This window comes from Egretta garzetta, unplaced genomic scaffold, assembly GCF_000687185.1.
Source record: "Egretta garzetta isolate BGI_Z169 unplaced genomic scaffold, ASM68718v1 scaffold46, whole genome shotgun sequence".
Lineage (NCBI taxonomy): Eukaryota > Metazoa > Chordata > Aves > Pelecaniformes > Ardeidae > Egretta > Egretta garzetta.
The window spans coordinates 3,644,563-3,665,196 of NW_009260268.1; the positions used below are offsets into that span (position 1 = coordinate 3,644,563).

Below are 20,634 nucleotides of genomic sequence, written 5' to 3' on the forward strand. Positions count from 1 at the left end.
GATCAGTACGAAGCCACTGAATATGGAGAGGATGTATAGGATACAGGCTTGGGTGCTTGTTGGATTTTTTCTGGTTTTGTTTGTTTTTAATAACAAATGGTTGTCTACTACCATCCGTCCTTCTCTGACCTCCATCTTTCCCCTGCTGACTTTCCAAGTCCACTAGCATGGAGCAGAAGAATATAGAAAAACTATAGAAGAATAAATTGACACAGCTGAGAGAAAAAGTAGCTAATGTAGAATATAAAAAGAACGTTAACAAAATGTTCAGTAAGATAAAGTTAGGTCATAGCTGGCATCTTTTTAGGAATTAAAGTATGAAGTTGTAATTAGCAGTCAAGCGTCTTCAGTGTAGAAGTCCAGACCTGCTGCTGCTAAAAAGATGTAATAAAACTAAAACTACCCAAAACAAGGAGGAAGAAAGGACAGGGTAAAGGAAGGACCTTGCAAATAGCACTTTTTTCTGTCACTTGCCATTGTGTGCATAGATACGTATATTGTACAAATACAAACAATGATCAAAATCGGGTCTGGAAAATGATGCTATGTAGTTACTGTATTTTCCAGAACATCTAATCAGATAGATTAGTCCTTTATTGAACCTTTACACACAGAGGAATAGATTTGACATGAGGTCTTACTGGTAGCTGTTTCCACGCTGTTTGTAAAAGCTGCTCACTTCGAGCAGGCAGAGCCTAGCCAACTACTTATGATTTGCGTCAGGATAATTTTTTCATCAGCTGAGAAGTCACAGGTTTGTCACAGCAAAATCTGAGGCATTGGTTGACTTCTTAACTTTTTTAATTAAAAAGAAAGTAAGTACTCTTGTAAAACAAAGGCAGTGAGCAATTTATCTTTTACTTGTCTGTTTACCCCTCATTCTGGCCAGATGCCAACAAATTGGCTAAAAATTATGAAAAGAAAGCTCCAATGAACCACCTTTTAAACATACTTTTAATATACTTGATCTTCTGTTCCTACCTCTTTTCTAAATGTTTCCTAATTGCTTAATCTATTAAAATGGCTGTTTTCAGTAGACTGTGCAAATTGCTCACATACATTTATGTGAATACAGCAGCAGCAGCGTTACTGGAATTACATTACACTACCACTTAACTTTGGGATTAGTTTATCAAAATGCTGGATACCTGCTATCCAGGCTATACATGCGAACCAAACCACTTAGATCTTACTCTTTATCCCAAGAAGCTTGGCATAATTGGGGAATAAAGACTATGCCCAAATTCAAATAACAAAATCAAATTTCTCACGTAATTTCTTTTGGTTTAATTAATGTAAAACTAAGTTTTTAATAATAATAATAATAATAATAACAGTATGTACAAAGTCATCACCAGAAAATATAGCAACAGTACTATAAATTTTGGGGGAACAAGTTTTTTCCAGAATAATTTTCTTTGGCTCACTTTTTCTTCTTGTTTTAGCTAGCTTCATTGCATTCTATTCTACACTGGATGTCAATTATATTTAAAGCCAAGACCAGAAATAGGCTAATGCATGGACACAGAAAAGGTGTAAAACAATTACTATGCTCATTCATGTGTATGAGAAGCTGTGCAATAGGTAAATAACATGTACAAATTGCATTAGGAATGTCTTTATCAAGCTACTACTAAAGCGAGACCTGCAAGTTAGCAAGTATTACCTTTATCCGTGTAATATCCATTGATATTTGGTCTATAAAAAGAATGCAGCTGCATAACAACTTCAAGTTATTCCCTGTGCTTAAGTTCAGGCTTGCAAGATGCATTCTTCTAAATTTCACTTAATATATTACGAATTGATCTTGAGCAGCTATGGGTCTAGCTATTTTCTTCCTCGTTTTCCTTAGTTCTCTGTTTTCTTTGGAGGTTTTGTTTTGTTTCTTTAAAAGATTAAAAAATGTCACTGCTTTTCAGTGCTGCTCACATCGCTCTAAGGTTTAATTTTTACATCCACCCACATTTTTCTCATTTTTTTAATTAACATTAAGAAAGATCATGTTTCCTCCTATCTGTGACATGATCCTCGGTGTTCACAGTACTCAACCAGATGATAAATTTGGATAGAGACAGAAATAGCTACCTCTCTTGCTACTACCTTACCAGGCACAGAAATTCCTTCTTGGGAAATGTTTGTGCAAGGGGCAGGAGGAGTTTCTTACTCCTCTTTTTCACCTCTTTTCCATTCCACCTCTGATTTGTTGCTGTTTCTTTTTTCTTGCTGTGCAGTCCTTTAGTCGATGGGGTCAACTTCTATCATGCATCACCAGCAAGTCCTAGTTTAAATACAGGTAAAGATTTTGTTTTGTTTCCGGCAGGTATATTAGAGTAGCCGTACTTCCATCCTCAACTGATATCAGCTGTCTGTTCCGCACAAAAGTTCATCCTGCCATGGAGACCATTTTGTTCAATGAGATATTCAGAGCAGCCATTTCCCAAGTAACACTGCTACAGAAGACGCTGAGAGTAGATGTTTGTGCTGTCAGTAGAAGTCGTCGGGAAGAATGCTTGGTATGCAGTTTTATTTCTGTCTTTTTTTGGCATGCACCTGTTTAGAGTGTCCCCTCTTATTCTGATGGTCAAGGCTGCTAGAATTCCACAGTACTTGGAGACAAACTCGGAAGCATAACTTGGTTGTTGCTATAGTACTTAGAATACTACCTTTCTCTGAAATTCCCAGTACAGAATCTAATCCTGGATGGATATTTTAGGAGGTGTTTTGATAATTTTAATACTGCATTACCTTAACCCTTTAATTACAGTTTGATATTTCATCTTCGCAGTTTTATACATAAAAACACCCATAAACATCATTGCAACATTACTCTAACACTAGATTTTAAAGTAAAAGCGAATAAGAGCCACAGTATGTCCAAAAAAACCCCAACCCAAACAACCCAGAAAACCCTCATTATCACAGTTCTCACAAAGAACAAACTAAATTACATTCCTGCACGTTGTCGTAGATTATATGATGTCCACCTTTTTAGTCTTCATGATCTGTATAAATTATAAAAAGGCATGACCAGCCTACTGGCAACTGGCACTTTTTAAATTTTGTTGTTAATTGTGGTCATCACCTAATTAGTGATGCTTCATTTACTTTCAAATTGCTTTTCATGGTCTGGTTCAACTCAGTTTAGTTTTTCACCATGCATCTGACTTAACAGCACAGCGCGATTGTTGCAACACGCTGAAGAGATGCTGGAATCTGTTGGGGTTCATCAGCTCCGACTACTGGGAACAGCCTCTCGCTTTCAAAATATAGAAGCCAACTTCATTCACAGGGAATGCGTTGGCCTTTTTTCAGTATGTAAGAGGTTTCCCCTCAGCTCAGGGAAGGGCAGCAGAACCAAAAATGCAACAGAATGCAGGATACAGAAGTGAAGGAAAAAACCCAGCAACAACAACAAAAAAACACCAAAGACATGAGGGTTAATCACAAGATCAAAAGAAAGAGTTGGGAGTACCTTCCCAAGAGCTATGTTTACAGCCCGGTAGGTGTGAAGATGATTTGCTTTGCCAAAGAACGGAGGATTTTAATCTCCAAGGCGTAGCCCAAGCATGAGTACTTCGTAAGTTTTCCCAGAGTGCCAACTTGGTGGATGTCAGCGTTTGTCCAAATGAAAGGGTCTCTTAATCTCTTTTACTGTCTTTTCATCTACTTCTTCACTGGCTAGAGCAAACAAGGTCATCCGTTATTGTTTGCCGTATTGATGATTTTTGTGGTGGAACAACTGAAAAATTGACTGAAACTTGCTGCTCCGTGAGTTGATGCTGCAGGTTTCATTGACACGGTTTTTCATTACTGAATGCTCTAGAAAGCAGACATGTGCATTCCAGTGATAGAGAGGGGTTTGTGTGTGTGCATGTGGGGAGAAATTCCACAGGTGAAATAAAAGATGGCAGAATGGGCAATATGACGGACCTTTCCATGTACTTCTATTTGTTTATTTTAACTAGAAGTGGAAGGAAATAGAAAATTGCACAGCTGAAAAGGGAATTCAGATTCATGTCAAATTTGTGCTGCCTATTTTACATGATAAATACTGTAGAATTTATCCTCAGCTGTCTTGCAGGAAAAAATAAGATTTAAACAATTTTCTTCCCCTTTCTTATTTTGTGCAGGCTGGGACTCAGATCAGTCTGGTAGATTTATCATTTTCTGATGGGACTTGTACTCTGTGGTACAACCTGTTGCCTTGCAAGCAATTTCCTGGCAAAAAAAACAAGGAACAAAATGAAGAATCTGTGTTTCTGTTAAGCAAGCAGTCATCGGACTCGTTGGACTTGGTGAGCAATGTGTTGGCTATTACTGTAACAGCAAGAAAAAAGCATAAACTCTTAATTGTGCTGTTGCGCTGTGGTTACTTGAATATGTGAATTGTCCTCCCCCAAAGGTCCAAGGCCCTGTTGTCTTGCAGGCACTTTTGTCTGTAGTGACTTTGTGTGTGAGTAGGTCCTGTGTGGGGTTTCAGACTTGTTAGCAAGTACGGGTAGGGCTGATGCTGGTTAGTGGGATACAAAATTTCACTCCAACTTGAAACACTTCAGCTGTGTTTCATTTTAAAAAGAACGTTATTGAAGAGCTTCCTTAAGTTTACTGTTGATTTTCTTATGCGTGCATTAAAAATTGCTGTTTATTAATTACACGAATTTGCATACTTAAAGCCATTGCACTGAAAATGCTGTTTATGCAAAACACATACCAATTCTTCTGGTTAAATAAGCTTTTCTGCTTTAATACCTCCATAAGAGAACTACATAAAGAAATGTAACTTTTAAGAACAATCTTTTTTTACCTAGGGATATTACAAGTATGAGAGGGGGAGAGAGATGAGACATTAAAGGATGACAGAAGCCTATTTGATTGCATTATCATTTTACAAACAATCTATTTTTGATTGAGATTTACTCTATGTAAAACCAATCAATTAATGTCCTACACACGACAATTCAAACGCCTTATACTTGTGATCTGAGTTGTGTTTTTGCTGGCACCAAGGAACAGCAGGGTAATGCAGCTCTTAAGAGAGTTGTCATTTTCTTACCTATGTTATGTATCACCCAATTCTGGTTTCATCTTCTCTTTCCTTGTGAGCAGGATGCTGTGTCAGCTCTGCTGGAGAGGACGTCTGCTGAGCTGGAAGCAGTAGAACAAGAGCTGGCTGAAGATGACGAGGAGGAGGAGGAACAGGAGCAAAGGGGCTCTGAGGAAGACTGGTAAAGCCACTTTTCCTCCCTCACTGTTCATGCCTGAATGATTCCACTCGTTGCTCTTATTCCTAGACAAATTAAAGGCATGTAATTTCGGAGGAGATCATAGAATCATAGAGTGGTTTGGGTTGGAAGGGACCTTTAAATATTACCTAGTCCAGCCCCCCTGCCATGGGCAAGGACATCTTTCACTAGATCAGGTTGTTCAAAGCCCCGTTCAGCCTGACCTTGCACGCTTCCAGGGATGGGGAATCCACAACTTCTCTGGGCAACCTGTTGCACCGGCTCACCACATCTGGAACTGTGGTAAAGTCTTGTTCTCTTCTGTGGTCAATTCATTCACCCTCTTTCAGGTTTACAGTGTCTTGGCTGCTCTGTTAACCCCTGCTGCTGATGCTCTTCCATTCCACGTACATCTTCCTGTGAAACCACTTGGGGAGTCTCAGCCACTGGAGGTGCACTAGAATATCTCATATCAAATATTAGTTGCATTAACTATAACAGGCAACTAATAGGATTTGAAAAGAGAGCTGCTGTCTGTCCAAAGTCAGTGTGTGTGTGCTTCCATTGATGGTCTTGGTTTTGAAGAAGTTGTGAGCTTTCCCAGGAAACAGATTTCTTGCTAAAATGCTGTGTTGAGTTCTGTTCCTGTGCAATTTCTTAGCTGCGGTGTAGAAATAAATACCTGCTGTGTTGTGGGGGAAGGGGAGACTCGCCCATTTGCTTTATTAATTTATTGCAACCAAAGTCCTTCAACATGCAGCTATTGAATGTGGTGCAGCGTTGTCATCATGATCTTGAAGGTGAGCTGTAGTAGAGCTTGCTGGCTTTTATTGGAGCATATAATGAAATTTGCCTTCATGTGAACTTAATGGAAGCGTTTGGGTGATACTCTTGTTTTCCCTGTCAGGAAAATGCATACATTATACATGGGTGAAGGCCTAGGCCTTCTGATCTCTTTCTCTAGTGGGCTTTTTCAGTTTGAGAATAAGCCTGGGCTGCTACTGTTCATACAGGTTAGAAATGCTCGCAGAAGCCTCTGATGAAATTGTGGATGAAGAGGAGGATGGCATTAAGCTGGCAGTGGAAGGCAACTGTACTGAGGACATGGGGTTACTCACTGACACACCAGAAGCAAATGAAGACAAGGACAGAGAGAACAGTGATGAGGCCCATGAAAGCCAGCAAGCTGCTGTAATACTAACACTGGTGAATATCTTAAAATACGTGTTCCTACGGTATCTTACTGTGTCTGAAGATCTATTTCTGAGCACTTAATGTAGAAGTCTGCTGCATCTGAGCATTTGCAATTCGATGTGGCCTTTGCTGTAGCGCTTGTCAGTATGCACTTTTAATGAAATCGGTGTGGTCACTTCTGAACGATGAAGAGGAGCGTTTAACAGACATGCAAGGCAGAACTTCTAAGTCAAAGACAATTAACTAAAAATGTCTATCTTCAATTTTTTGTTGTGTAGGAAGAATATTCAAAATAGAAATGCAGTTCAGTAGCTTCAATGCGTGCATATTTAAAATATCTGTGCACATCTGTTTCATTGTTTCCTTTTTTTTTTCCTGATTCATCTGATAAACAGAAGGAAAGACAGAACAGGGGTCAGGATCTTTAAACCAATGAGGGGGTTTCCTTATTTCTTCCCTTTATTTTAGGGTGTGAAATACAAAAACTGTCTTAGCAGAGAAGAGGAGGAAAGATTAATGAATGGAAAATTCCAAAATGTATATAAAACCTGTATGCTATTGAACTACCCACACACTGCCCCTCACAAATTCTAATTCCATGTTCTTGTTAACTGTTCACTTTAAATTATATTCCAGCTTACTGGAAGCACTTCTGGTAAAATGTTAGTAAACATATCCCTGATGCGGTAGCACACAAAAAAGAAAATTTTTAGAACACCTTTCTGCATCTGAATGAAAACACTGTTGCATGCATTAAACCCACAGGCTCTGTAAAATAGCAACGGTAAAAAAGCAAAGAATGACATCTCGTTCCTTCGAGTTTGTGACAATACAGAAGTTCAACACACGTCAGTGGACTTGCTGGAAACTGTAATTAACTTCCAATTAATGTGGCAGGATGCCAAATGAGCTAAAGCCATTGTATTAAAAGGACTGACAGTCTGCTGGGTAGCAAGCAAATATAGATCAAAGCCCTAACTCGGCAAGGGGAGACATCAAGGACAACATCCGAAGGTTAGGCATGCACACAAGTGTTTGCTAAGCCCAGGCTGGACAGGCCCGGACAGTGAGTGAAAGACACGGCAGGCCTCATTGTAAAGCCAGCCACGGTATAGGTCTTCGTGTGCCAGATCCTCTCAGGGTTGCAGTTGTGCGCTTTAGGTCATTCTATTTATCACTTGCACGTTGAAACCCATGAACCTCATTAAATTACCCAATTGAAGAAAATGCCCCAGCGCACGTCAGTCACATCAGAATTGCCAGCTGCTGCAGCGCTTGCTCTAGCCGGGCTGTCAAGATGATTGCTGCATGTAAGCATGGGCTGTGGCCCCCACGGGGATGCTGGCACCTGAGGCTCCCCGTGGCACCTGTGGGGCAGCTGTGGCAGGCAGCAGGCCCTCCTGAGGGACGGCAGCGAGCAGTGTCTTTTCCCTGCGTTCACAAGGCTGGTGCAGCTCTGCGGATTGCCGTAAAGCCGCCCCGCTGCTGGGGGCGTACAACAGTATGTCTTGAAGAACCTGGGCAATGTAAAATTCCCAGCTGCACCTTTCAGTGTGCATAGGCACCACCTCTAGCATGGCAGAACCTTGCTGTTCTGCAAATGCAGAACAAAATTAATCTAAATGCGCACTAACAGTAATAATGTCTGCAAATGGCAAAGCGAAACACTTGTTGCACCGCAGTTGCACCAGACCATCTGCAGGGCAGGAAAGGCCTTTCTGCAGAAGTTTTGGTTTTACTACATGCAAAGAACACCTTCAAAGGCTCCCACACACACAGTTAAGCATTTGGGGAATTCTGTGTTTCTTTACTTAGCATATCTTCTCTATGTGCAAGATGCTTTTTGCTGCTGGTCTTTTCCCATCTGCTGCAAGGTAACAAGAATGCTAGTAAAATCCAAAAGCACAAAAACTGTGTAGTGGCATGTGTCTAGATATAGTAGTTCTTACAAACTAAATTCCTTTTCATAGGTTGATAAGGAGACTAACACTGAGGAATCGGTTAATGAGAATGCAACAGTCCGACCCAAGGACAGAGCCAGCTGGAGCTCGAGACAGCGTCCTTTTGTCAGGAACAGCATGATAGTGCGCTCACAAACCTTCTCTCCAGGCGAGCGGAACCAATATATCTGTAGGGTAAGAGGAAAAACACTTGGAATGAAGAGCTATTAACTAAAGAGTCATTTAACTCCTTGAGAATGATGCATTAATGACAGTGAGTCATGTACCAGTTTTCCCTGCAAGAGGCAGAGCCTCTGCTTTCTCTATGTTCATTTTTTCCCTGACTGACCCAATGCACAGCAGAACTGGCTTTCAGCAGAGTTGCACGCTTGCAAAACACCTTTACCGGAGCAAAAATACATCCCATTGCAGAGAAGTAACACAGATTCCTGTGCTGGCTGGCTGCAAAAAGTGTGTTTCACTGCACATCAGCAACTACAGCTCCCACATAGCAAAATAATTTGTTAAAACATAGAATAGAGTCCACTGTAAGCTGCCATGGCATTACCATGTTTTAATAATGTAACCATTTAAGGGTGACAGTATAGCAAGAGCTCAGTCATCAATTTGAAATCTCACTGTGTATCTCAACTGCTTTTAAACCTGGGCAGCCCAAATCCTGCTGTAATTATGCCTTTGAAAGATGTGGGAGTGCTGCCTAGGGGCTGAGTTTTGAACATGGCTTCGGCAACAGAGTTCTTCAGTCTCTCTAGATCTATGGTAGCATGGAAAAAAAAGATGTAAAATATCAGCCCTGTTGCTGCTAAACCAACTGTGAAAATCATGCCTTTAAAGATTTAAGCATAGATTACCAGCTCTAGATATAGATAAAATCTATAGATTTTAATTACAGACACCCTAGAAAAGGCAGTTTGTTTTTGATCTTTAGTTTCTACAGGTTATTCATACAAATATGACTTTTTTTAAAAAAATATGCTTTAATTCTTCTACAGTTCAGTTAGACGTGGTTGCCTTAATCATTTGGGAACATGAAAGTTGATCACTTCTCTGTGATTATCATTGGCTTAAAAAAAAAATGAATATAGTATCTACACAGTTAAATAACTATCCCATATACCCTCCAGCATGAAAGCAAGCAGATCGTTTTGTAACAATCTTTACATAATTTGAGTAGATCATTGGCTGAATTCAGAACCTAGCCTTCATCTTAATTCCTGTACACTGGAAATTAGTTGTATTGGCAATAATATGTAGCCTTAGCTTACTGCCAGTGGAGGTCCTCCCCAGGAAGTAACACTAGTTGCTCTGATAGTTTAGTTAGTATAAACCCCTGAGGTTTTTTGCATCTGGAAAAGTATTGGGCTTTTGTAGGTTTGAACATTGCTGTGTACCTGCTGCCAGAAGCCAGGATCTAAAAAAACCATACCTGGAATAAACCATTCTCTTTCTCATTGCGTACAGTATCTCTGGGAAGCAAAGTAGCCTAGGAAAGACCTATGTTTGCACAGATGAATCTTGCAGCTTCAGAAATACTTGTAGTCCCCTGTTGGGGCTCAAGAGCAGGCACTGTAGCTGCATCCAAGTCCACGGAGAGGGCTGGGCAACTCGTGTCTCCACCCTCTTAGTCCCCGGCTTGCACCACAAGCACCTCCAGCCTCGCTTGCCTTGTGATGCTGTACTGGAGGAAAGCATCTGTTGGATACGATCTGGCTAACTGCCAGCTGCTCTCTTTTCAGAAGAGATGGCCTAGCGTTAAGAAAGCATGTACTCTGGTACGATGTTACAGGAAAGACAAGGATTTTTGAGGCCTAAAGGACAAAGTCTGTTGGTGCTTTTGAAAATACCCATTGAAAAGGGCTTAAAGAACATCAGTGATGACAGCCACCTGTGCCTGTCCAGGGGTGAGTTCCCAGTAGCGGATCCATGGTGAAAAGACAGATTTGTCTTGAGAGGTGTATTCATACTGCAGGAGGTCGTATTTCTCACCCTCAACTCCAAGTCAGGCCTCTGTAAGCATGCTTTCGGGCTCTGGCTTTGGAAATGTCAGCAGAATGATTCTTTTTGTCTGTCCTTTTCTGAAGAGGTGAAATAAATATCCTGCATATAGATGCTTCTGTTTTCTTTGAAGGTTACCACCATGCATGCTGATGCGTCTAACAGTCAGTCTGCACTGATGTATGTGGAACTAATGCTATAATGAAGAAGAAACTACTGCCGAGCTGTGGCGCATACATATTGTTGAGAAGCAGGAATTGCTTCTGAAGGAAGCTGTAGGCACACCTATGCTTGTTACAAACAATAATAACAATAATACAAAAATATCATTTGTTGGACAGGTGCATGTCTACAGTAATTTACCCCCCCTGCAGTAAATTTGTTAAAAGCCTGCCCTAGGCAAATGAAATCCACAGTTTATAATCTGCAGTCATGTAAAAGCCAGACAGTGATTTGGCAGTGCTTAATAACCATAGTTACCTGCCTTGCATTCCTAAAGAATCTACTTACTATTCATTCAATAAGATCAATTATGCCCCATCCCTGGAAACATTCAAGGTCAGCTTGGCCGGGGCTCTGAGCAACCTGCTCCAGTTGAAGATGCTCCTGTGCATTGCAGGGGGTTGGACAACTATTCTATGATTCTTGGTTTAGGAATAGAATTTTAGAGTAGATGCTTATTCAGTTGAAAAAGTTTTTACTTTATACTAAGAATGACCTACATGTCCTACATCAACACAGAGGTTTTCTGGCTGGTTATATCAATGCAGATGTATTTGTGTATGAAGATGCTTTGTATCTCTGTTATGTGTGTTTTGACAGTTGAATCGAAGTGACAGCGACAGCTCAACACTAGCCAAAAAGTCTCTCTTTGTGAGAAATGCCACTGAACGGCGGAGCCTAAGAGTTAAACGGGTATGTGCTACGTTACCTGGACACGGTTTAAAACAAAGTACAGGGAGTGAAAGAACAACAAACAACTTAAGCCATGTGCTTTATTTCAAGTATTTCGGCAAAAGCAATACAAGTACCACATGTAGTCCTGAAGTTTCAGGTTGAAATCTCAACACAGTGCACTCAGTGCTACATCTTCCCCCACCAACAAAAGCTTCAGTTGTCCTAGCTGTGGCTGAAGCCAGCAGCAAGACACTGGTGCTCAGCATCATGGCATTCACTGTTGAACTTTAATTTGTTACTGTCAAAAAAGAACCCAAATATTAAAGTGACCCAAGGTGGCTTACGCTGCCCAAAAGTTACCACCAGCAACAGATATCTTGAGTAAATTTTGGTGGAAATTTCAAGGATTCAGATGCCCTTTTCAAGGCGATTTACTCCAGCAGTGTTTGAGTAGCAAAAGGATTGAAGGACAAGAGTAAGTTGTACTTCTCTTGCATGGAGTTCATTCTTATGTAAGTGAGAGAGTTACATTTTAATCTTGATTGTAACTAAAAAACCACTTCTCTGGAAGGGTTGTTAGCAGGATTATGTTTCTGTAAGAAACTGAATAGTCTGGGATGGCTTCTCCTGCCTGACTTACTCATGCAACAATGCACAGTGAAAGGACAGTAACTAATGTGAAATACACTAAAGAATGCATCTTTACAGAGTTCATAACTTGTACATGTTTGCTTAGGCCTTGGAAAAACCAAATGTTTATAGAAATAAATAATGCAGTTGAAATCTATGGGGAAGTCTGTGCAGTGTTAATCTCCTGGCGTTGTGTTGTCCTGGGGATCAGAATGGAGTTTTTGTTATTAACCTGTAAATACATCATTGTAAACCTGGTTGGAGAAACTTTTGCATTTATTTTTAGCTTTTCTGACTGAAGACAAATTCCAGAATAGCTGAATTTTTGGACTTGGATCTCATCATAGTAGCTTTCTGCTGAAGAAAAACAAAAAATATTTGAGCTTTTCCTGACTGTATTATGTCAAACTACAGTAGCCTCTCTAGATACTAATTTTTATTGTTCTGTCTCCCAAATGATTCAGCCTGTTTGCCAACCGATCATGCGAAGAGCTATGCAAGAGTGCCCCATACGCACTTCCCTTGACTTGGAGCTGGACCTCCAGGCATCACGCACAAGACAGAATCGTCTGAATGATGAGCTTCAGGCCTTGCGGGATCTGAAACAAAAGCTTGAGGAAATGAAAGGTAGAGGAGAGACAGACCTTCCCCTGTGTGTGCTAGAGGATGAACGATTCCAGAAACTCTTGAAACAAGCTGAAAAACAGGTATGAGCGGCATACAGATATTGTGTGAATGAATACACTTATGCCCCTACCTTCTCTAGAAATTCGTTAAGGAATTTGGTCTGTCATGTCAAAGATTTTTACAGAAGCGCTCATTTGACTAATGACACCTCTGAATTACACAGTGTAAACCCTATTTCTTTATTAGTCAACACTACAGCATTTAAACCTAGAATATGACCTAGTATTTTTCTAGCGCCCTCTAAATACTTTAGTAATTAGGAGTAGACACTCTATTATTTGGAGTAATAGCTGTGGTTGGTGTAGTAAAATAGCATTCACTTCAAAGTTAATTTCATATTCTCATGTCCCAGACATACTTCTACAGACATGAATGTGGTTTTTGTCCTTCAGCATCAGCTGATTTGCAGTCTGTGCAGAACTTGTAGCTGAAAGATCTCTGTAACAGGAAGGAAGAGGCAATGACCATTACTGACAGTGGCAGGGGCATGTGGGAAAAGCAGTACTTCCACTGTGGCTTACTTCCTTATGCAGGGCATAATTGTTCTAGTTTTGGCAAAGAAAAGCCAAATCCTATTCTCTATGTGATGGTCTCTGAAACAATACAAGTATATATTTACTGTCTCCAAACTGCCATGAGGTAAGATGGGATGCCCTCGTGCGGATAAAAGACAAGAAGCAGGGTAGGAGGAGTGAGAGGCAACAGCAACAAGCTGGAACATAGAGAATTCCAACAAGATGCGTGAATAAGCTGGATGTTTTGGGAAGGTTGGTTTTGTTTTTTGTTTTTTTTAAAATTGTGAGGGTGATCATACACTGGAAAAGGGGCCCAACCTCCACAGTTGCAGATACTCAGAACCTAACTGGACATAGCCCTGGGTACCCAGCTCTAGCGTCATCTGCTCTGAGCAGGAGATTGGAGTAGGTGCCCTCTGGAGCTCCCTCCCCATCTCTGTCAGTCAGTGTACACCAGTTTTCAGTGAGGGGAGGCTGCTAGTGACACCCAGGAGGCATTTGTACTCTTCAGCTATTTATGGTTGATAGAGATGAGTGTTTTGATTGACACCAAGTTATTCAGAGTCATAAAAATGGAAAGCAGTTTTAACAAGGTGCAGAGGACCTCCTAATATGTACGCAACAGTTATTTGGGGGTTTTTTTGTTTTGCTTAGAAAAAGCTGCGTGTCAGTAAATAGCCTTGTGTAGAGGAGGGAAGGGATGTCCTCATATTTACATATAGAAAGCTGAGATTTGAATTACATGTTAGGAATGAGATACTCTGGGTATAAGAAACAAAAACCTTGGCAAAAACATCACAGCACTCAGATGTCAAAAAGCAAATAAGACAGGAATTACTAAGAAAAGAAGTTGGAACAAACCAAGTAATTATTTTATGATTTAAATACATGTTATGTCTGTAACTTACACATGGTTCCGTTCTGGTTCCTCTTCTCAAAGTGGATAATGAAACTACAGAGGGTCGATAAGGACGGTCAAAGGAGGAAACAGTTTTCATGTTAGGAGTGGCTAAGAAGCTACAACTGAAGTCTGTGAAATCATGAGTGAGGTGGAAAAGAGCAAATCATCACTGTCTTTTATAATACAGGAAGAAGTAGGGAACTGAAGAGGTGGCAGTTTAAATGCAAGCAAACATAGCACAAAATGTAAAAACGGTAAAAACATTTTCCACAGAACATTGTGAGTTCTGCAAGTTTGCATAGGTACAAACAGCAGTTAGATACATTCACTGAAGAAAAATTAATCAGAGGTCATTATCCATAGCGATATCACCTACTTCAAAAAGTCCTTGACCATCTGATAGCTTAGGAAACAAAACTTTTCCCCAACACGTTCTCCCAGCTCTATGTTTATGCCCTGTTCTGTCCTCTCTGTCATCCTGTCTCTCTTTCCTTGGCATCTGCTGTTGGCTATGGATAGTGGAGTTCTAAAATGGCTGTAAAATACTAGCAGAGTTTAGGCTGAGCATTGACAAGTGTTTTGAAAAAACCCTTGGGCAAAATGGGATAAGACAGCACAACATTTAAACATCACACAGTAACTCTGTGGTTTTTTTACCATGTGCATTCATTGTATGAATTTGATCTTTCTAAGTTTTAACCCATAAAAATAGTGACTTACACGAAAGAAGCATAGCTAAATTTATTTAGAAGTTCATAGTTTATATCTGTTAATGCTGGATGCAGGATAGAAGTGTTTATTTTTAATTGTTTATTTAATTTAAAACTACTCCCACTCTAAAGCTATTCCCACTAGACTAGAGTATGCCTCTGCAACGTTTAATGTTATAAATCCTCTGGATTTGTGCTTTCTGATTTCAGCTGACTCTTTTCAAGGCAGCAGATAGGTTTGTCATACATTATATCTCTGGTGTCAGTGATCAGCACCACGACACGCACTGCGATGAGGAGTAAGGGTAATAATATATGTTCCTAAAATATATGCAGGCTGCAGCACAGCATTTAAGTTCTCCTTTCCAAGCTACAAGTCAGAATAACAATCACAGCCACTCCACCTCTTTGAAGACTGCTTACAAAGTTTCTAGAAATATTTTTACCCTTAAAATCTATTGCAGCCTTCCCCTGTGGAGCAAAACAACCCTGAGAATGCTGTACTCTGCTGTCAGTGTTTTCTCTTGGGTTAGCAAAACACAGCAGCCTGAAGAACATTGTCATAGATTATTTTTTAGATCCTGCAGGCATTATAATGGCACAGACTAATGCAGCAGCTGGAAGTGCCAGAGAAAGTGAGAGACTCTCAACTGAAAAATGAAACCGCAGATGTGGGGATGTTGAAAATCCATGGCTGCTTGCTAGCATGCAGTTACTCTGCTTGAAGCCAAGTACACAGACTCCATACCTTCCCCCCCGCTTCCTATCACACCTTCCAAAGTACAGCAAGTACGTAAAGCCCACTAATACCTGCAGATCAGAAAGCAGTAGGTGATTCTGTGCACCAGAAGTATTTTCTCTTGTTCAGATTACTTTTTTGTGAGAAATCATGCAGTATTGCAAAGTTTGAGTCTTAAATCCTCATACAAGTAAGTTTTCAGACACCTCATGTCCTCTGAAGTACCTCCTCTTTGTGTACATCCAAAAAAGATTCCTGTGAACATCTGTAAAGATCTTCTTTATTTCTTTTCATTACATCTTCTATGTAGAGGTAATCTGTAATTATGACATTAATACCACAAATATGTCCTTGTTCAGTGTTTTGGTGTTTAGCACACTTAACAGTTTTTCTCTAGATTCACTTTCATCCTATACAAAAACCACTGAAGAACAAGACAGGAATTAGTGTTTCAGCTTTAATTTGTATGGTGTTTCTTCTTCATCTCATGCTTAAGCTAAGCACAGATACAGAGATTCCTATCCGGCAGTTACTTTTGGCAGGTAAGTGCCAGATTTTTTGGCACGTATCGAATGTATGGCCAGTGTATTAGTTATGCTTTCCTCTATGTTATATAGATGGAAGATTCACTATCTTTATAAATCACTCAAGAAACGTGATGTAAATATAAACCTGGTCATGTACGTACTTTATCACATGCATACTCTTAGAGACATTGGGCTGAAATCGGAGTTTCTCTGAGAACATCCTGAAAAAAATAAAAGGATTAAAGCAAATTAAGAAGGAGTGTATGGTAATAGAGAGTATTAAAATGACGAAGTCATCTCTGCTATTAACCTGAAATGCAGCAGTCACAAGAATCTTGCATATAGTTAGGGGAAAGATAAAATTAGAGAATTTTGAAATACTGTATGTTTAGTGCTTTGAGGATAAATATTAACTAGGGGAGCTGATAAAACATATGGCCAGTGACATATGTAAAATTAATTAATACACTACCAGTTGTAGATTGCAAATTTATGTTCACAAACTAATGACAAAAACAGTATTTCTAGGTTATTTTCATTTTAAAGTCATAGATATTTTGGAGTTGGGGACTGAGGAAGTTAACAGCAGTACAAACTGACTGGATTCTGAGTGAGTTTTTGAAAGGGTGGTGCTCTTTCATGTAAAACGCTTTCATATGAAACACGGGAGTGTGTTTCAACAGACGGAGGGTACCACTATCCTGCTGTGAACACATTTCTATAAATACCCAGTTTGAAACTGGTAGCACGGACTAACTTTTTTTAATTAGTTGGGTTTCTTGTTTGGGAGTCTACTGGGTTGAATTCAGAACTGGAGAGGTGAAGTCTTAAGTTACAAACTAACTTTGAAGATCGCTGTTTCTGGCTTGGGTGTGTGTTTTAATTTGAGGTAACAGAACAGCTCATTCAAGTCCGAGTGCCGAAAGTTCAGCATCAAAAACGAACCTCTAAAGAACTTTAAAAATTGTTTAAGAGCATGAGCTGCTTCTATTAAATTTTGATGGCTGGCAAAATTAAAAATGTAGTAAATAACATTTGTCTGACAGTCCCTGCAGTCTAGAAGTGAAGCTAATGCACACGCAAGGTGCCATTGCCCATGCCACGCACCCCACATGCGATGGGGGTGATAATGTACGTGTGATGGGACTCACCTGCATGTGAACGGTGGCTATTTGTCTAAGAAATCCAGGTGACTGCCCACCTAAGCAGATCGTTGGGCATTCAGAAAACCTTGATAAAGTTGTTTTGTTTTTTTTTTTAAAAAACAAACCACAACTCTTAATAGCAGCCTGTTGCCGAAACGGTGGATGGTACAGCCGCAACTGTCCTGTTGATGCAGCAGTGCGTGGTAAAGACATATGTAATGGGGCCAGCAATACGGAGGTACAGAAATACTGTAACTTCCTGGGGGGTATGGAGCTGCTCAACAGTGTTCGCATCAAGAAAGACCCTTGATCTCGTTACCACCGGCGTTCTGTTCACTTGCCTTGGCTTTTACATTGTGACAATGCAAACGAACAAAGTGAGTCTTGCATGTGAAACAGGTGTCATGTCATGAATGAAAGCACAAGAGTTCATGAATATTAACTTTGCTAACAGGGTCAACAAAACTTGAAAGTGGATTTTGAGAGTGCGCTTTCTCTATTTTTTTTTTTGTCTGACATTTTAGATTAGATATAGGCAACCTCCCTGACAGCTTTCACTAGGAAACAAAAGCATTTTACATGGGAAGAGAATCACTGTCTCCCAGTTCTGAAAAGATATTTGGATAGACAACATTTGTCAGACAATACCTAAATTTGTATGATCTATAGCTTTGAGAAATATCTTGTCAAACTTCATAACACCTAGTAGTAGCCACCTGTGATGGTGTGGGATTTGCGCTGCTTTTTTTTTGGTTTTGTTTTAAGGAAAAGTTCTGTTACCTTATTTCATACCCATGGCTTAGGCTTGCGAGGTCAGTCTTTTGTCTTGCTGACCCTTTGTATGGAGATTTTCATAGAATCATTTAGGTAGGAAAAGACCTTTAAGATCATCGAGTCCAACTGCAAACCTAACACTGCCAAGTTTGCTTGGCACAGAAGAATTTGTTATTTCTTTGAAATGAGTAGTTGTTTATTATTAGCAAAATACGGTTCTCTTTCCTATTTACAGGCTGAACAGTCAAAAGAAGAACAGAAACAAGGCCTAAGTGCTGAGAAATTGATGAGGAAAGCTTCCAAGGATGTGTGCCGGTTACGGGAGCAGAGCCAGAAGGTGCCACTGCAGGTGCAGTCATTCAGGTATGGCCCGTTCTGCTTTTCATGCTCTTTTTTAATGCAGTGAGGTAACGTGAATGATTTCTAAATGTAATCAGACATACCCTGTAATATTCGTCAAAAATCCACATGCCTTTTGCAAGAAACATCACACGTTTCTAACATAGTTCAAAGCTGGTGTTTCAAAGGACCGGGCCTCTGTACCTTGCTCACGTGGCAGAGCGTCGGCTGAGCTGTGGCGGTAAGGAAGCAGAGTGAAAAGTTTCAGAGCACTGCGTGGCATCTGCTGTGGGCAAGCACGTGTGCCCCCTGCCATGGCTCACCATACCCATGGTGGGCTTCAAGTAATGGCATCTTTTCCAGTGATGGCAGGTGCCTGAAGCAAAGCGCCCCTCGGGGAGAAGTAGAACAGTATAATCTCATCGGGAAACTGATTCACCGCTACCTGTGCCTTGCTCAAGACTTGTTATTCAAGAGGGAACTTGAATCCCTCCTCCTTGTGGTTGTGGGAACGGCAACCGATTATATGAAGCAATTAGTCAAGTGTTCTTGCTTAGCATAAAGCCACAATGAACACTTTCTAATTTTAAACCTTAATTTTGACTGGTCTAAATTCCTAAAAGGCTGGCCAGTAAGTGGCGGGCTAGCAGCCGGAAGGCCACACTTCTACATAAAAATAAATACAAACCTGTTGAGTGAAAAATACAATGTATACTCTTCCACGTAGAAGCAGTACTGCAAGCTAACTTAATTTGGTTTGTCACTCACACGTTTTTAAAATTTGATGGCTGAATTCCCATATAGGAAATTTAAGTTAGCTGCTAATACGTATGAGGATTTTTTTCCTTTTTTAACCCAGTCTCTTGGGAGCAGTTTGAGAAGTCTGTAGGCAAACAGGGGCCTGTGAGGCACACATTGCAAACCACAACTGTAAGTGATGCAGAATCAAAGCAAGAGAGAAAAGAAAGGGGTTCCTCAGCAAGGAAGTGTTACAGCTGAGCTGTTAATCCTCAGTGTGAAATTCAGAGCATCTTCAAACAGTTTTCACTTTCTGTGCAAGTCTTGAGACAGTTTTGGTCAGTGCTGGTCATTTAAGAGTCATCACAAACAGACTGCTGCACAAATTTACAGGAGCACGTGATAGTGCTCACGACATCATTGCCCTGCAAGACAGGTATGATAAGACTCCACTCCATTCTCCTTTATCTTCTGATCACCGCACAATTGGCTGAGGAATCCAGTTCACATAGTTGATTTTGCTCTGAGCTACTGTTTCTGATGGGAACTCAAGCTTTGACAGTGGAAAACATGGTTTAGTCTTAACGGACCAACAGTTACCTCTTAGGGCTGAACCGTACTCGCCATGCTAGTTGGACTGGCTACGGTGCTGTGGCCTCAAAGACTAATCACACACAGGCATTTTTGAAGCTCTCAAGAAGAATGACTCTTTTGAGCTTTAATTTTTAAGCCCCCAATACTCATCATCTGCTTTCTAGGCTGCTGGCAGACAAGCTTGTGTAGACGTGTTCTGCTTCAGTAACCTCTCAGTTCATAGGAGACAGAAATGGTAATGGCGCAGGGGAAGCAACTGGAGAATGGGTTGACAATTCTGCTTTTCTGAGTCTTGCCAAGATCCAATTATTCCCCCCCCTCACCTTTTCCCAAGTCAGGATAAAATGTTTTATTTTGCCTTTTCATCCCCCCACTGAAATATCATCATAGGAAATTCAGTGACTAGATCAATATTTCAGACTCATCATTGGAGTTATTAATGAAATATTGATTTTTTAACTTTTTTTTTCAAAATTAGAGCTGCTTTTTACATAAATCTGCCTAAGAAGGGAATTATGTCAGAACGCTCTGGCAACCACATTTATTGTAAATAAATTCACTCTGTATTTTCCTCACTGTATATTTTTCAAACCTGTATTTTAAAGAACTATGTTGTAACATGAGCAACTGTACAGCAGATGACATTGGAGTCGTGCCATAAATAGTAAAATAGTAACTTGTTTTCTAATTTCAGGGAGAAGATGGCATACTTCACAAGAGCAAAGATCAGTATACCAGCCCTTCCAGCTGATGATGTATAATTATGCATTTTCATTGAAGTGTTTTTCTACTTTTGCTCATCTCTTTTTCAGATGAACTTTGTAGTTCCAGTGACCTGCTTTTAAAGATCTTCTATTTTACATTCACTATGGATATGTTTATTTGTAAAATACAGTGAATTGAATTGTTGTATGCTTAAAAAAACAGCAAAAAAAAAAAATACCAACCACCGGAAAACCAAAGTAGATTAATTTTGGTATACTGATGCTGATTTTGTACAGTTTGTATGTATTGCATGTGTTTTTATTTTGTAAAGATGGAACAAAGGAACAAAGGCAGTACTAAG

General features: G+C 40.1%; 1 protein-coding gene across 1 annotated transcript in view; it reads left to right on the forward strand.

Moving 5' to 3' along the window:
* The window catches only part of WWC2 (WW and C2 domain containing 2), a gene marked incomplete at its 5' end in the record, with an annotated part of 65,361 nt that extends 45,032 nt beyond the window's left edge, over positions 1 to 20,329 (forward strand). Inside the window, 9 exons of the mRNA XM_035897818.1 lie at positions 2,321 to 2,513; positions 4,131 to 4,295; positions 5,107 to 5,225; positions 6,236 to 6,428; positions 8,387 to 8,551; positions 11,195 to 11,287; positions 12,364 to 12,606; positions 18,133 to 18,260; positions 20,263 to 20,329. Of these exons, the coding sequence (XP_035753711.1) occupies positions 2,321 to 2,513; positions 4,131 to 4,295; positions 5,107 to 5,225; positions 6,236 to 6,428; positions 8,387 to 8,551; positions 11,195 to 11,287; positions 12,364 to 12,606; positions 18,133 to 18,260; positions 20,263 to 20,329 (1,366 nt within the window). The remainder of the gene's footprint in view (positions 1 to 2,320; positions 2,514 to 4,130; positions 4,296 to 5,106; positions 5,226 to 6,235; positions 6,429 to 8,386; positions 8,552 to 11,194; positions 11,288 to 12,363; positions 12,607 to 18,132; positions 18,261 to 20,262) is intronic.
* Positions 20,330 to 20,634: the final 305 nt, after the last annotated feature.